At 32.1% G+C, this 17,937-nt stretch overlaps 1 protein-coding gene across 8 annotated transcripts in view; it reads left to right on the top strand.

Moving 5' to 3' along the window:
- LOC114331385 (facilitated trehalose transporter Tret1-like) overlaps positions 1-17,937 on the top strand; it is a 137,097-nt gene that overhangs the window by 100,164 nt on the left and 18,996 nt on the right. For 7 of the 8 annotated variants that reach the window (XM_050649091.1, XM_050649126.1, XM_028280960.2 and 4 more), the window contains one exon: positions 15,773-15,966. In XM_050649091.1, the coding sequence (XP_050505048.1) occupies positions 15,773-15,966 (194 nt within the window). Of the gene's footprint in view, positions 1-15,453; positions 15,518-15,772; positions 15,967-17,937 lie in introns of those variants that run through there. The other variant, XM_028280961.2, reaches the window with a different exon arrangement.

The raw sequence follows: 17,937 nt of genomic DNA, 5'->3' as shown, positions 1-17,937 counted from the left end.
CACTTTTTACAACATCGGAGATATTTAAAAAAAAGTTATTTAATTGAACCCTATTCAGTTTACGGAAATTCTTAAATTAGTGATTTATTATTTTGATGATTACACACAGTCTACAATATAAATAACATTATTTTTTCCTTTTGTTTATTTATGAAGGACATTTATTCATTTGACATATGGGGTTTTTGCAGGAATTTTTCATTAATTTATAGGAAAAACGATATTTATAGTAATAAACCAAAATAAAAAATGAACGAAAAATGGTGTTTACTTATAAAATCACACAACACAACTATTCGAAGGAACTTTAACCTATAAAAACCTACTGACAGCCAAGCGATAAAGTTTCCCGCAAAAACACCAATAGTCATTAACAAAGGGAATTGCGCTTGACATATGGGGTTTATGCGGAATCGCCTATACTTTTGTCGCTTATATTTTGGACTACTGTAACTTTAATGAAAGTTTCTTACGCAAGGAACGTAGGTAATTAGTCCTTCAATCCATAGATGGCATAAGTCCATTTTCGGAAAAAAAGGACTACTGGGGTTTTTGCAAAGAACGCCTCATTTGTACTTATATTATTAACAAATTTTCTGCAGAAACCAAAACAAATTGGATAATGAAGAGGCGCTATCCTACATAAATATACGATTTGAGTTTCGCACGCTAGCAGAAAGAACAAGTCAAAAAACAGAATAAAAGGAGCAACTAGAATCTTCAATTGTAAGGCAAATATAAGTATAATCTATTAAATTTTTGAAAGCAACAAGCTGTGCTTTAAAGACCTCACCATTATTAAAAAGAGGTTTAAATGTTGTGATAGACATTAATTTCACTCATGTACATAGAGTAAATGTGGCTCAGTCTTTAAGTTTACTGCGTTGCTGTGACGATACAAAACAGTTATTTATATCATATTTTGAGGCTGGCATGACAGCTGCAGCAGCAAAATCATATCATCAATTCAGTAGTATCGAAAATTGTGAGGAAATGTTTATGTGATGTTAGCTAATGCTCAAAAAAATCCTTTTGATCGTCAAGTAAGTTATTTGTATTAACAATGGCGACATTGTATAAAAAATTACGGTAGCAGAGACAGTATGGATATATTAGAAATTTTAAAAATAAAACAGATAGAACTTCTCGCACTCAACATTAGATTGTTAATAGTTCAGAGAAATAAGGAAAAAAAATAGCCTGTTGGTGACACAACCCCCTCCAGGCCGAAACCAAATTTTTTGAGTAATATGGACACCTATAATAATAACCTATATATTTCCTGCAGCCGATTTTGATGATATACATAGTTATAAACAAATGAAGATCAAAAAATGGCAAATTTTTGCTTTTTTCGTCTATTACTAAGAAAATAGTCATTTTAAACAAATTTGAGAGTAAGAAACTCATAAAAGCTATAAAAAACTTCAATATGGCGTTTGCTTAATATGTCTATCCTTATTGGTTGCTTAGAAAATTGCAAAATAAATAATAAATTTTGAGTTTTTATAAATATTTATAACTTATGTAAAAATTAACTTAGAACCTTCTTATTACACAGAATACTGAGACTTATGGTGCTTAATTCATACCCTAAATTTCGAAAAAATTGGTCAAATAGTTTAAAAGTTATTTAATTTGTTTATCCCAAATTTATTTTTTTTGCAACACTGTAAGTCAGAAATTGATGAAGATACAGTAATACTTTGGATAGTTTATGGAAGAAGGAAATTTACAGTATTAATTTAATTAAAAAAAAATTACAAAAAATAATTATAAATATTGCAAAATTATTTTGCAAAAACATGTGAATTAAATAAATGGGGGGGCTAACGTTGTCCCTAATTGTCCTAGGACAGTTGTTTTTCTTTCTAAATGTGTATAAAAATTCAGTCTTTCTAAATATGAAAAAATAATTTTTCTACAGGTAACGGTTAAAAAGTTATTCTAATTGTTTATAAGTAAGCAAAAAATCGACATGTTTTTTCAAAATAATTTTATACTGTTTAAAATTATTTTTTGTCATTTATTTTTAATAATGGTAATAGTATAAATGTTCTTCTTTCATAAACTGTACGAAGTATGTTTGTAGCCTCATAATTTTCTGATTTGTAGTGTTGCAAAAAAAAATGAATTTGGGATAAACAAATTAAATAACTTTTAAACTATTTGACCAATTGCTTTGAAATTTAAAATATAATTTAAGTACAAGAAGTATCAGCATTCTGTATAATAAGAAGGTTCTAAGTTAATTTTTACATAAGTTATGAATATTTTTAAAAACTCAAAATTTATGATTTATTTTGCAATTTTCTAAGCAACCAATAAGGATGGACATATTCAGCGAACGCCATATTGAAGTTTTTTATACGATTTATGAGTTTCCTACACTCAAATTTGTTTAAAGTGCTTAACTTTTTGGTAATAGACGAAAAAAGCGAAAATTTAGCGTTTTTGATCTTCATTTGTTTATAACTATGTATATCATCAAAATCGGCTGCAGGAAACATATAGGTTAATAATATAGATGTCCATACTACTCAAAAAATTTGGTTTCGGCCTGGAGGGGGATGTGTCACGAGAAAAATCTTATTTCTCTGGACTATAAGGAAGATCCTATTATTTGTGTTTTGGTTACTCCAAAAATGCAAAGAGTTTGCTTAGCTGGGTTAGGTGATGAAATGGGATTCATTGATACAAATGGATTCATGTGATCAAACTAACACGTGCGGAACTTTAATATTCACGGCTACTAAGGTTGGTGCATTACCTAGAGCTGTAATTTTATATACAAGTCAGTCACAACATAATAAAATTATACTGTTGCTTTTCAAACAGCTGAACAATAATTTTTCAGCTGAAACTAAAATATGTTTTTAATAGAATGCTAAAGTTTTATTGTGCATTACTAAAAAATGTATACGTATCATAATAGTTTACAGGATATTTTGGTACTACTTTGAGTTTTTTGAAAATTTATAAAGAAAAATAGAAGGAAACTTTGGCAACAAAATTGTTTTGTTTCGACAGATCCAACGAATGATATTTGTTATTCTGCAGATAGGAGCCATTTTTGATAAACAGTTCAAATAAAATAAAATAACGTTACAATCAATCTAACACGTATTTGTAATAATTTTACGTGCGAAGTTCTTTTACAAAACCAGTGCGCATTTCAAAACTACCCTGTCTTGAAATGAACACAGAAACGTAAATACGCTACCGGGAACTAGGTACCTCGTACAGCATTGTCGAAGTAATATTCGTGCTCCGCGAAAAAAACCCTGGATAACAATTCAACGATTTTCATCATGAATTTCCATAAAACTCCAGGAGAATACGTGCATACCGGGATACCGGACACTAGGTACCTCTAAGGTCGCGTTCAGAGTGGACGAGCAAAGAGCAAAGAGCAAAGAGCAAAGAGCAACGAGCAAAGAGCAAAGAGCAAAAAGTGCACGTTCAGAGTGGACGAGCAAAGAGCAAAGAGCAAAGAGCAAAGAAGTGCAAATAGCGGGTAGTTACGCTAGACGAGAGTTTAGTTCTTTTCCACTCGGCAGTGTGGATAGGAGCGGTAGGATATTTGTTCTTTACTCTCACAGTAGTCCATGTAGTGAGACCGCTCCCGTCTGAAAAAATTTCCGATTCGGTCTCTTTGTGGATTCCTATTTAAAAATATTTTAAAATTTCCTTTAAACAAATCTGAAGGGTGCCGGGCGGAATTTTTGGGCAGAAATTGTTTAAACAATTTTTTTAAACAAATACAAAAGACCACGTTTTTTGCTCTGGAACATATATTTTTAAGTTTTGTGGGTCATCTAAACAACAAAGGTATCTTGTAAATGTTCTCAAAAATTGATAGTTTTCGAGTTATAGGCAATTTAAAATCTGAAAAATGCGAAAATACCCATTTTCGAGGCCTAAATACTCATATTTAAATTAGTATTTTTGAGGTTGCCAGATACTTAAATTGAAGTTTAAACATTGAGCCTCAAGACTCTGAAGAGTGATCGAGTCTAACCTTAATTTATACCGTTGTTTTTTAATTGTTAAATATGCGTGTTTATTCGATTTTTTGCCGGTGTGGCGCGCTCTATTTCAAAAATCTCCTATTTTCCTCCGAAAATTATTTTTTCTAGATGTTTTGGGATTTTCTAAATAAAATAAGTTTCTTGACATTTTTCTCAAAAGTTAACAGTTTTAAAGCTATAAGCGATTTAAAATCCAAAAATTAGTTTTTTTGTCATTTTTTGGATATTAAATCGCTTATAACTTAAAACTATTAACTTTTGAGAAAAATGTCAAGAAACTTATTCTATTTAGAATATCCCAAAAAATCTAGAAAAAATAATTTTCGGAGGAAATAGGAGATTTTTGAAATAGAGCGCGCCGCACCGGCAAAAAAATCTGATAAACACGCATATTTAACAATTAAAAAACAACGGTATAAATTAAGGTTAGACGCGATCACTCTTCAGAAGCGAAGCTGAATGTTTAATCATCAATTTAAGTATCTGGTAACCTCAAAAATACTAATTGAAATATGAATTTTTAAGCCTCGAAAATGCGTATTTTCGCATTTTTCAGATTTTAAATCGCCTATAACTCGAACACTATTAATTTTTGGGAAAAATTACAAGATACCTTTTTTGTTTAGAATAACCCAAAAAAACCTAAAAATATATAATAATAAAAATGCTATACATTTTTATTTTATAGTCGTATTACTACGTAGAGTAAGTGCACACCTACATTGCCTACATTGGATCCGATTTTCTCCGATCAGATCAGATCAGATCAGATCCGATCCGATACATAGGGCTTTTCATTCACAGTCATTTGTTTCGAGCTTCTGTCATGTGTCACATAATATTAATTTATCTACGTCATACGTTATTGGTATATAAACAATACAAACCAAAGACGTATGGCGTAGATATATCAATATTATGTGACACATGACAGAAGCTCGAAACAAATGACAGTCGATGAAAAGCCCTATTGGATCCGTCTTTCTCCGATCAGATCAGATCCGATCAGACCGGTTTTCCGGCGAGGGTGCCTACATTGGTTCAGTAATCTTCCGACCACCGACCACCGACAATAAGTTCCGATGAAGATGTGTTGAGATGATGACATTGAATATATTTAAACATGTTAGCTTGCAACCCCCAACTTGCAACAAACTTGCAACCAGTTTGCAACCAACTTGCAACCAGTTTGCAACCAGTTTGCAACCAGTTTGCAACCAGTTTGCAACCAATTTGCAACCATCTTGCAACCAACTTGCAACCAATTTGCAACCAACTTGCAACCAACTTGCAACTAAAATTGCAACTCAACTTGCAACCAATCGGAATGAAACCAAACACTTCTCGATGAGAATAGGAGAAGCTACTCCCGACGTCGGCCGATATCGGATCTGATCTGATCTGATCGGATCGGAGAAAAACGGATCCAATGTAGGCACTCCCATTTAATACTATGGGTTTATTTTTTATTTCGACGTTGGCCGACGTCGGATCTGATCTGATCTGATCGGATCGGAGAAAACGGATCCAATAGGGCTTTTCATTCACAGTCATTTGTTTCGAGCTTCTGTCATGTGTCACATAATATTAATATATCTACGAAATACGTTATTGGTATATACAATAATACAAACCACAGACGTATGACGTAGATATATTAATATTATGTGACACATGACAGAAGCTCGAAACAAATGACAATCGATGAAAAGCCCTATGTAGGCACCCCCATTTAATACTATGGGTTTATTTTCTATTCCGACGTCGGCCGACGTCGGATCTGATCTGATCGGAGAAAATCGGATCAAATGTAGGTGCGGCCTAACTAGGTGCATTTTTCCATTGGAACTTTACCAGCTGCAGACAAAGGATGTGAATTGCATAGTGTAGAATTCCTTCCCTCTCGTCTTCACTGCAGCATCCATTTGACTTGCAAATTGGTCTTGGAGGTGTCACCAGGAAAGTGTACCAATAAGTTTTCAATTTAAAAATCTTTTAGTAATATTTTTAATATTTTCAATATTAATAATTTACTATTAGGATTGAAAACTACTTCGTCTAAAAATATATGTTCCGGAGCAAAAAAACGTGATCTTTTGTATTTGTTTAAAAATAGGTATTTATGAAACAGTTCGTGAAGTATGCTTTTTGCGAACGCACGCGATATTTAGAGCACGAGCGACAGCGGAGCGAGTGCTATACATCGCGTAAGTTCGCAAAAAGTACTTCATGCACAGTTTCATACAATATTTTATCTACTCTACCATAAACAAATAAAAAAACTGTAACTCTTCGTCACTGGAATTCATTTCTATTCTACAATTTTTAGAACTTTGACATTTAAAAATTCTAACTTCTTTCAAACCACAAAACTGTAAAAACTTTTATCGTAATTTATTGCTCATTATGTCATCACCATGACAACGCCAAAGTTAAGGATATTTGATTATATGAAAGTGTGTTAAAAACAGTGCGAAAAAGTAAGTCCCATTTAAAATACATTGTTACTTCACGCTCACTTTAAACACTTCACGTACTGCTATCTATAATGACAGTTTTCACAAACTAAAAACTTACACGTAACATAACATAGAGTAGATAAAATTGTTTAAACAATTTCTGCCCAAAAATTCCGCCCGGTGCTCTTCAGATTTGTTTAAAGGGGACATTTTTGAATAGGAATTGACAAAGAAACCGAATCAAAAATTTTTTCAGACGGGAGCGGTCTCACTACATGGACCAAAGAAATCAAACTTGTTTGGTTTCGCCGCTTTGCTCTTTGCTAGCACTCTGTGCACCTCCGTTTGCCAGTATGAGTTTGATTTCTCCGCTTTGCTCTTTGCTCTTTGCTCTTTGCTCTTTGCTCGTCCACTCTGAACGTACGCTTAGGCGGCGTTCGTCGGCAAAATATCATAATTTAAAAATAAAAATGACCTGTTTAAATACTGTATAAATATTTACACTACTACACCGAGAGAAAAAAATTCTTGACATAAAGAAACTTTATTAATATTTAAGAAATATCGACTTGGCATATTGCCTAAGAAATATATCTTTGTATGTAAGATATAATTTTCTAAAATATTTCAAATAAATTCTACTATAGCCAAAGAAATATATCTTAAACATGATTTAACTATCACTTTCTGGCAAACTTCAAACCCATTTATCAGAAAGAAATTACACTTGATGTTAATTAATTTTATTAGTCATAAAAATATATTTTCTACACATTACAAAACTATTCTTTCTGAGCAATAATATTTTTTAGTAAGGAATATTATTATTTTACTGAATTGTAAATTGTGGAATTCCCTCATCTTCCTTAGTCTCAGCATCCGTATGGCTTGCAAATTGTAGAAGCCTCGGAGGTGTAACCAGAGAAGGTTCCCATTGTTTTCATTCTGGTGGGATATGCTATATGCCATTAGAGTGAAAACTTATTCTTTTGCTAGCAGTTGCCGCTAGGGCATCTATGCCATTTCGTTCGTTGCAATTCGGGACTGCACGCTGGGGTTTGTTTTGGTTGGATCAGGGAGAGCAGCATATGTGCCTCATGATGAGAGACTAATAAGTTTCGAAACCGGTAGAGGTGCTTGCAGCACTCTCTGATTGGACTGGAATATGGTTCGGCTGTATTTTCGTTTTGCAACGAAATTGAAAATGGTTATTCATTTTTTATTTACATTTACTCTGTGTGGAGTATGAAGGGAACCAGTCTCGTTGGAACTTTACCGCGCTGAGCAGATGGGACGTGAATTGTAAATTGTGGAATTCCCTCATCTTCCTTAGTCTCAGCATCCGTATGGCTTGCAAATTGTAGAAGCCTCGGAGGTGTAACCAGAGAAGGTTCCCATTGTTTTCATTCTGGTGGGATATGCTATATGCCATTAGAGTGAAAACTTATTCTTTTGCTAGCAGTTGCCGCTAGGGCATCTATGCCATTTCGTTCGTTGCAATTCGGGACTGCACGCTGGGGTTTGTTTTGGTTGGATCAGGGAGAGCAGCATATGTGCCTCCTGATGAGAGACTAATAAGTTTCGAAACCGGTAGAGGTGCTTGCAGCACTCTCTGATTGGACTGGAATATGGTTCGGCTGTATTTTCGTTTTGCAACGAAATTGAAAATGGTTATTCATTTTTTTTTATTATTTTACTATTAATAATTAATGTATTTAATGTTAAGAAATATATTTCGCAGAGATAAACGTATATTTAGAGTTAAGTTAATATTTCTTGAAAATAAAGTGATATTACATACGGCGAAATAAATCATTGTGTTAAGGTAAAATCATTATTTATTAATAAAAGAATATATAAAACGTTATTATTACATACAAATATTTTCTCCACTCTTAAACCACTGGCTTCTACACAACAGTAAAAGGATGGAGAGGCAAATCCAACTTCCTCAAATTTTCTTTCTTTTGTTAATAGCACTTTGTATATCAGCAATTCACTAAAACAAAATCGTTATGTAGAAAGAGTAAACTTACTTTAATAAAAATTTTTTATAAAGATATAGATATTTATTTTGACAAATTTAGGAAATACAAAAAAAAACAAATACACGGCCCCACATAAGAACTATTAATACTAATAATAATCAATCATATTTAGTTCAAACATGGCATTATTTAACCTACACATCTTTGTTTATTTTTTTCTTTTTGTTAATGAAATATTAATTATTTATCTGTATAATATTAAGTCACACAATAAACATTGTTTAGCTAAAACAAGAGGGAAAATACAACCAATGAAAACATTGAAGCAGACATAATAATATGTGGTTTTCTTAATTTTTATAATCTAAAAGAGATAGCATACCTAATCATTAAGGTGATACAGTAGCGATCAACAGGTAGCCAAAACGCGTTCCAAGATTGCGGATGTAAATTTAAATTTTTTTTCGAGATATTTGGCACACGTATTCGTAATATAATAAAGAATGGCGGTACAGAGCCCAATTTGAAAAATATATTTACAATATTAAAAAAACGAGCCTGTACCGCCATTAAGAAGAACAAAAAAATACACTTTCTTCAAATAAATTTTTTATCCGATGCCTAGATTTTGTGTCATTTTGGAACTACTAAAATTTTTTATTTCATTAGTAGTTCCAAAATGACACAAAATCTAGGCATCGGATAAAAAAGTTTATTTGAAGAAAGTGTATTTTTTTGTTCTTCTTAATGGCAGTACAGGCTCGTTTTTTTAATATTGTATTTAATTAGAGAGTAATTTCCACATATTAACATATTTTCCAAATTGGGCTCTGTACCGCCATTCTTTATTATATTACGAATAAGTGTGCCAAATATCTCGAAAAAATATTCAAAATTACAGCCGCAATCTTGGAACGCGTTTTCGCTACCTGTTGATCGCTTCTGTTTCCTCTTAAGAAATTTTATTACGGGAAAGTATTATTAGTTTACATCTAAGTCATTTAATATATATTAACTAATTCATGGTTTTCGGCAATAATATTTCTTAACCATAAACATATATTTCTTTTAGACTAACTGATTTCTTTATCTCAAATAAATTAATAGAAAACATCCTCAGCGTTGCACCCGCCATGTTTGATATAGCGTTGTATTGTATATTTTTATAGAAGACGATACTTTCAAGAAACCTATTATAGTTGATACATAAGTATAGGTACACATTTTTAAAAAGGTACTTACATGTATAAAGTTCTACCATTTCTGGAAAGCCCCGCAGTTGATTAATAACCCCTTTGTTAATATTGTTCTGAAGCTATATATTAATATCATTCTGTCCCAGCTTTAAATTGTGGCATATTTCCCAGTTAGAATAATAAGCTCCTTTATTTCAGAGTCGTCCATCATTATATCTAAAAAGCATATAAAGATACTATTATGTTTCTTTTTTAACCATTCGGATACGCAACAATATTATTATTACATCTTAAATTACTCAATTTACTTTTATTTAATACCTATATATGTACGTACCTTCAAAATATCCGTTAATTTTTAAGGAACACCAATAAATCAAAAATCCATCTATATGAACATGAACATATCACTCCATCTTGACAAACACTGACGACTAAATGATAAAAAGTTAATCTGAGCAATTCTTTTGTGGAAGAAAATCTCTTTGCAAGTAACATTTCGGCATGAATGACAAAGTTTTTATTTTATAACCACAGCTACTACAGAGGGTATTTCTGAAGAGTTATTTCTTGTGGTTTTAAATACTTATTTGATTGCAAGAAAATTTCTTGTTCACAAATATAAATATGGATTAACTTAACATTATATTTCTTATACTGCAAAATATTTGTAGTTTTCAATTTAAGAAATAAAAATTTTAGGATAAGAAAATTAAATGTAACCATTAATGCATTTATTAGTATTGAAGAAATTATCTGTAAGAAATTATTGAGTTGTGTTTAAAAAACTCGTTTCTTTATATGTGAACCGGTATGTTTATAGTTAATAGGATATGTTAACTTTTAAGAAATATTGCTCAAAGAAATCGGTGTTTTAGGAGAAAAGAAATTGTTCTCTCGGTGTAGGAGTTAACAATTTGATTACTGGCTTGTTTCACCTAATAATAGGGGTCGACAAGGCAAGAATTCTTGTCTTGACAACAACTTCTTGTCTTGTCTTGATAACAAATCAAGAAATTTAAAAAAATCTTGTCTTGACGTTTTCTTGACATCTTATATGTTGTCTTGACTCAAGAAATTTCAAGATCTTAATTCCCCGGTCTGGTGATTCCCCGACGATCTTTTTATTGCGTTCCGTGTTAACACGGCCCCCATCTCTAGTGGGGACTCCCCATCTGCATTTGTTTCCTGACGAACGCAAAATTTATGTGTAGTTGCATGCTTAAAATAAGCATTTTGTTGTTTCGCACATAATATTCTAAATTTAGCTGTCCAGGATTTCATAAAAATTGTTGAACCAAATCGAAACAGTTTACACATCGAAAAGGATTTTGATTAGTTGGAGGATAAGATCGAAGTAGAAAATGGTATAAATGATACTGCTTTAGATTTCAACTCTCCTGTAAGTAAAATTAAATACCTTAGGGCATAAAAAACCTCAGGGCAAATGCAACTTAAACTTAACAATGCTTTCGAGGCCATAAATAATTATAAGATGACTATGCCAAAATTAGATGTGCCTAGAAAATGGCATTTAACTTTCGGGATGCTAACGAGATGCTGTAAGTGTAAAAAATGCTTTAACTATATTTTGCGACAACATTGAAAATCTAAATAATTGCAAAATATTAGATAAAGAATGGGTTCTGGTCAGTAAATTTTGTCAGTATCTGAAAAGCTTTAAAACACTTTCTTCAATACTCGAAATGCAAAAATGTTGCCCACCCCATTGGTGGTAGGTAATTAGAGTAAGCTTACTTTTAGACAAACTGGAAATATAGGGCTCATAAACTTGATAATGAAATTGATAGAGACGCTACCGATGAGCAATTAATTTACTGCACATAAGCTGAGAGATATAAAATACTAAAACACTGTAACAAAACTAATTGGATATACTGTACAGTTCTTATTTTGGATCATCGGCATAAAGTATTTTCCTCTTCATCGTGGGGAAAGCTTCTACAATCAGAGGCAGTACAAAAATTTTAAGAAATATTTAAAGCTAACTACTTTAATAAATCCCAGAATGATCTACCTACAGAATCCAATACCAGAGCCAGAACTTATTCTGAAAAAAGCAGATAACGAAATTGATTTAAATATTTAAGAAAGCTATTTAAGAAAGCTGATAATGATAACTTACAATATTGAAAGTATGAAATTAAAAAATATGTACTTAAATGAGCCTAGGTCAGAATACTCTGAGAATGTCCTTGATTGGTGGAGAAGAGTCATTATTGAAAATTGCCAAGGATTTTCTCGGAACGCCAGCAACATCAGTACCTGCGGACAGGCTATTTTCAAGAGCAGCTTTAACAATAACAAAGCCAAGAACTCGGTTAGCAGTTGACTCCATGAGAAGGCTTATCAATTCCGATGTAAAAATGTGCTAAATTTGTTATTTAAAATAAAGTCTAATTTGAAATTTTATTTTCAACAGGATTAAGTATCATCAATTATTGTTTTTAATTTACATTTTTGTAAATCGTTTTAGCAAAGAAAGTGTTCAATAAATTAAAATATGTTATGTTATGTTAAAATAATGTTATATTTTTCACAAATAAATACGTTTTAGAGTTTTCATTATTAGTCAAGATATTTCAAGATTTCTTGTTTTCTTGATAAGAAATCTTGGTATTGACATAACATTTCTTGTCTTGTCTTGAAATCTAAAACTACTTCTTGTCTTGCTCTTGTCTTAATTTCAAGACAAGATCAAGACAAGATCTTGAAATTTTCAAGAAGTTGGCGACCCCTACCTAATAAATAAATAAATAAATAAATAAATAAACACAGCTTGAAATATCAATATCGTATGCAACAAATCGCGAGGGCGACCGACACGCAGCACTTCGAACGATATTACTTGCGATATGTTGTTCAATCGCGCGGAAGTGAACCTTTTTTATCGATTCTACTTAGATTTTAAGTATTTTTTGTGCTTATCGCCTATCGCCTATCGTTTACGATATATAACTTACGATTTATCGCCTGAGTATGAACGCCGCCTTACAGCTTCGCCGACCCGATATTCCTGTTTATTCCTGTATTCTTGATATGAAAATTGAACTCATTTCCATAATTATTTTCCGAGTTGTGAATTTTTATTTTCTGAACACTTTAAGATACACTTCGGAATAGTATATTGTAACACAAGTGAGAAAAAAGACATAATTTATCACGAGCAAATAAGTTTGTTCTAGCAAAACTACGCAAATCAAGCGATGGAGAAATATGTCATTTTCTCATTTGTTGTACACTGTACTTTTTCTATGGATGCTTTTTTGCTAAGAGTTCAAACGTCAAAATTAAACAATTTAGGTGCTTTTAGGTATATTATATGCATAAATTAAAATAAAATACATATACATCGTGAAAAAAATATTTCTCACTGCAATGGCCGACTTTTCTCACTGCGTGAGAAATTGTTCGTTTTGAATGTATGTAAGTAGTGAGAGAAGTTGCACACTGTATAGCATCCATAGAAAAATGCATTTTCCGCCTACAACAATACAATTTTCATTTGTCCTTTATGTCAAGTGGTAAGTGGTCAAAGAATTTTCCTGAAGCTCTCTAGAATTGAATGCAAAAGATTTCCTAACGATCCTCTTACTTTAAACAAGTTGGAGAGTTAGGCAATTTGAATGCTTTATTTCTTTCCTAGGTGTATATTATAATGTAGATCGTTTTTTAAGCACACATATTGACGTTGATTTATGCTTGATTATATTAAAAATAATAAAAAATAAATATAATAAAATAAAAATATAATAAAAAATAAATTTACCCTGTGACGGCCGATATGCAATTAAGAGATGATCAGTGGGTCTCAAACAGTGGGGCGTTAATATTTAATTCCGATCGCTTGAAAACTAAAAATATTTAATTTCCTGTATTTTATGTTCAGTAAGAATATTGGATTTTACTCTATCAAAGGCAAATAAAATGAATATACTATGTATATACAGGGCGTGTTGAAAGAAGTGGGACGGAATATTTCGAATACTCGAAATTATTTGTCGACATCAAATGTTCATTAGGATCTCTATTTTGCGTAGAATGAAAATTATACGAATGGTTTTGCATGCAGTAAAATTGGAAAATACTTGACAAGTTGCTGGTATGTCCAAATTTGAATAAAATACATCCAGGACTTTACTTTCTACAGGCACTGTATTAAATATAACCTTGAAACAAACTGGCACTAAATCACTTCCGAGTTTTCAACAAAACAAAAGGTTTAATCAAGTGAAGTGATTGCAAAAACGGTTCGCATGTTTTAAATAAGATTTTTGTTGATTATGTATTTTGCTAAAATATTAAATAACACCAATACAATTCACAACCATCATTTAATTTTTAAATATAAACAAATGTGTAATATAAATATGATGACAAGTTTGAATTTGATCGACTTTGTCGATAACAGTGTCGTTAATAGATGTTTTTAAATACATACCATGAATCATTTTCCAATGATTGGGTGGATTTAAGAAATACCTACATATTTACTAAACATTTTTTTACGTGTATAAAGGATATTATAATAATTACGACACATGAAACTCCTTATATTTTTTAAATAATGTGGTTTTGTAAAGGCATAACTTTAATCATTGGCAAAACCTACATTATACGATATGTCACTAGAAATTAAAAAAAAATTAACATATAAATTCACAGTTTAAATAAGATACAGTGCGCTGGAATAAGTGTTACCCCCTTAATAACCTATTTATTTCTAGCACATAAGCAAAACACTCGGACAGGTCGATTTTTAAAATAATCAAATTATATTATAACATCAATGTTTCGAACTTTACGCGATCCCTCTTCAGGTGACAGGCAAAACTTTGATTTTTTTAAATGGGAAAGTACATCACGTGATAGCTCATTTAAAAGTGTTCGAAATACTGATTACAAAAATGTATAATACTTTAATCCTTTTTAAGAGCGTAGGCGCAAAATTTCTATCGAATTGTTTTTAAACGCATTAATAATAAGTATTTTTGAAAAATTTAAACGCAGAATAAAAGATTACATTATTACCGTGGGCTGAAAGTCCCTTAGAATAAACAAAAATTTCTTTTGAATGATGTTTTTGAAATAAAAATCCGACTAAATTTCCTTTTTTTTTCACCCCTGTGAGTGCCTGTGACTTATTAAAATAATCATTATAGAAGTTCTCAGGGGCTTTTGACCCTCGATAATATTGTAATATTTCATTCTGCGTTTAAATTTTTCAAAAATACCTATTAGATTTCTCAGGATTCGAAAAAAAATAAATACATTTCACAATATTTCGACCGAAATTTTGCGCCTACGGTCTCAAAAAGGATTAAAGTATTATACATTTTTGTAATCAGTCTTTCAAAAGCTTTTAAATGAGGTGTACATGATGTACTATCCCATTTAAAAAAATCAAAGTTATCACTGTCACCTGAAGAGAGACCGCTAAAGTTCGAAACATTGAAGCTATAATATTATACTATGGTTATTTTAAAAATCGACCTGTCCGAGCGTTTTGCTTATGTGCTAAAAATTAATGAGTTATTAAGGGAGGTAACACTTATTCCAGCGCACTGTATATTCCGTACTATTGCAATAAAATATTAAAATGAATATACGAAAACTTGTTGAGTAGTGCTGATTGACAACAGACCAGTAAAATGTTATTCATACAGATAGTGTAAAATATATCGCCGCTTATCTGGTCCGCTAGTAATAAAGTTATCAACAATTAATTGCAAAGCGGTCTTCTTAGGTGGAAAATACAGTCATGTTGTGACTGGATGATTGACACCTGATGATGTTATTAAAAAAAATTAGAGTGACATTAAGTAAGAGTTCCTTCTGTATAATCAGAAAATATTGTTACCTTCTCAAATTGCTATATGCTTCGATATTGTACACTAAGGTCACTTTAGTAAACAGTTTTTAACCGAAAGAAAAGATACCATAAGAACTTTATCAAAGGATCTAGATGCCATGAGTTTATTATTAAAGAATCAAATAAGGGAAATATCACTGTATTTATATTTGTTATGATATACATATTACCTACTTGTTTTAATTTGCTTTATTTTTGATTTCAGGAACTCGAATGCAAACCCCAAATATAGCGTTTGGAGACAAAGTCTTCCCCAAATAATTGCAGTTTTTATAAAGAATACTTTACTATTTATCCATGGTACGAGCTTGGGATTTCCGACAATTTTGGTTCCAGGAATATCTGGAAATGACCGTTCCGAAACGATTCTATTCGGTCAGGATGAAATCTCCTGGATAAGTAAGTAGTTAATAATTTGTTTTTATTTATGTTCATCTCGGTTTATTTGAAACCAGTTTACGAAGACGCTGTTTTATATTTCATATTTCCAAACATAAGACCTGTTCATAATTAGTATGTTATAACTAGACCCTGTAACAAAAATCACCAACTTTTGTTATTTGGGTGCAAACTTAAATGAACAGTGGGACCAATCGACGGAAATTAAGGTAAGGATCGAGAAGGCAAGATCAGCTTTCGTCAAAATGAAAAAAATCTTTATCAGCCACGATATAAAATTGGAGATAAAAGTTCGTTTACTAAAATGCTACGTATTCTCCGTTCTTTTATATGGCGTGGAGTCATGGACCTTAACTGAAGTATCACTGAAGAGACTCGAAGCATTTGAGATGTGGTGCTATAGACGCATGTTGAGGATTTCCTGGATAGACAGAGTTACCAACGAAGAAGTTCTACATAGAATGGGTAAAGAGCGCGAACTAGTCGTAACCATAAAACGTCGCAAACTGGAATACCTGGGCCATATAATGCGCAACGAGCAACGATATGACCTACTTCGGACCATACTTCAAGGTAAAGTGCATGGGAAAAGAGGTCCAGGACGAAGAAGAATATCCTGGCTGCATAACCTGCGAAAATGGTTTAACTTAACCACTACCGGACTTTTCAGGGCAGCAGTCAACAAAGTCAGAATAGCCATGTTAGTGTCCAACATCCATAACGGATAGGCACCATAAGAACTAGACCCAAACCCAGACATCCAAAGTGAAAGTTATACTCCAACACCAAATTGTTCTATATGGTCCACATAATGTTCAGAAAAAAGTCACACCATTTTGAGCGTCGGGTTTGGGAGGGAGAGGGGATAGAAATTGGTAAATTCGTAGTTTTTTAGGTTTTTCGTCAATATTTCTAAAACTATGCGGTTTAGCATGAATAACCTTCTATACAAAAATGTTCTACAATAAATTTGAAATAAAAAAGGTCCTATGCATAATCCCTCTAATATGAACTGTTCAAAAGTTACGGGGGTAGTATATATTATAGGATAATTGGTCCAAAAAAAGGCCTAACCCAGACATCCAAAGTAAAAGTTTTCCTTCAACACCAAATTATTATATATGATCCACATATGGTTCAGTAAAAAGTAACACCATTTTGAGCGTCCGGTTTGTGGGGGAGATGGGGGAAAAGTCGGTAAATTAGTAGTTTTTTACGTTTTTCGTCAATATTTCTAAAACTATGATTTAGCAAAAACAATGTTCTATACAAAAATGTTCTGCGTGAAATTTAAAACACAAAAGGTCATATACATAATTGTTATAAAATTAAAGGTTTCAGAGTTACGGAGGGTAAAAAGTGGAGGTTTTCTATACTTTTTATATTCTTTGGGCAATTTATAGACATTTTTTTTAACAGGATTGTGTTTTGTAAATAAAATTTGCTATTTCAGTGGCCGATGATATGTTAGTGATAAGCCCTTGAAGAAACGTCAACCTCACCACCCAAAATCATCATAAATTGCCCAGATAATATAAAAAGTATCGAAAACCTCCACTTTCACCCTCCGTGACTCTGGAACCATTGATTTTATAACAATTATGTATTCGACCTTTTTTGGTTTAAATTTTATTTAGAACATTTTTGTATAGACCATTGTTTACGCTAAAGCATAGTTTTAGAAATATTCACGAAAAACGTAAAAAAAACTACTAATTTACCGACTTCTTCCCATCTCCCCCCAAACCGGACGGTCAAAATGGTGTAACTTTTTACTGAACAATATGTGGACCATACAGAACAACTTGGTGTTGGAGGAAAACTTTTACTTTAGATGTCTGGGTTTTTTGTATAGAAGGTTGTTCATGCTAAACCGCATAGTTTTAGAAATATTGACGAAAAACCTAAAAAACTACGAATTTACCGATTTCTCCCCCCCTCTCCCCCTCTTCCCTCCAAACCCGACGCTCA

This window comes from Diabrotica virgifera, chromosome 1, assembly GCF_917563875.1.
Source record: "Diabrotica virgifera virgifera chromosome 1, PGI_DIABVI_V3a".
Classification (NCBI taxonomy): domain Eukaryota; kingdom Metazoa; phylum Arthropoda; class Insecta; order Coleoptera; family Chrysomelidae; genus Diabrotica; species Diabrotica virgifera.
The sequence above is the reverse complement of the archived record's forward strand: the minus strand, read 5'-3'. Positions and strand labels throughout refer to the sequence as shown.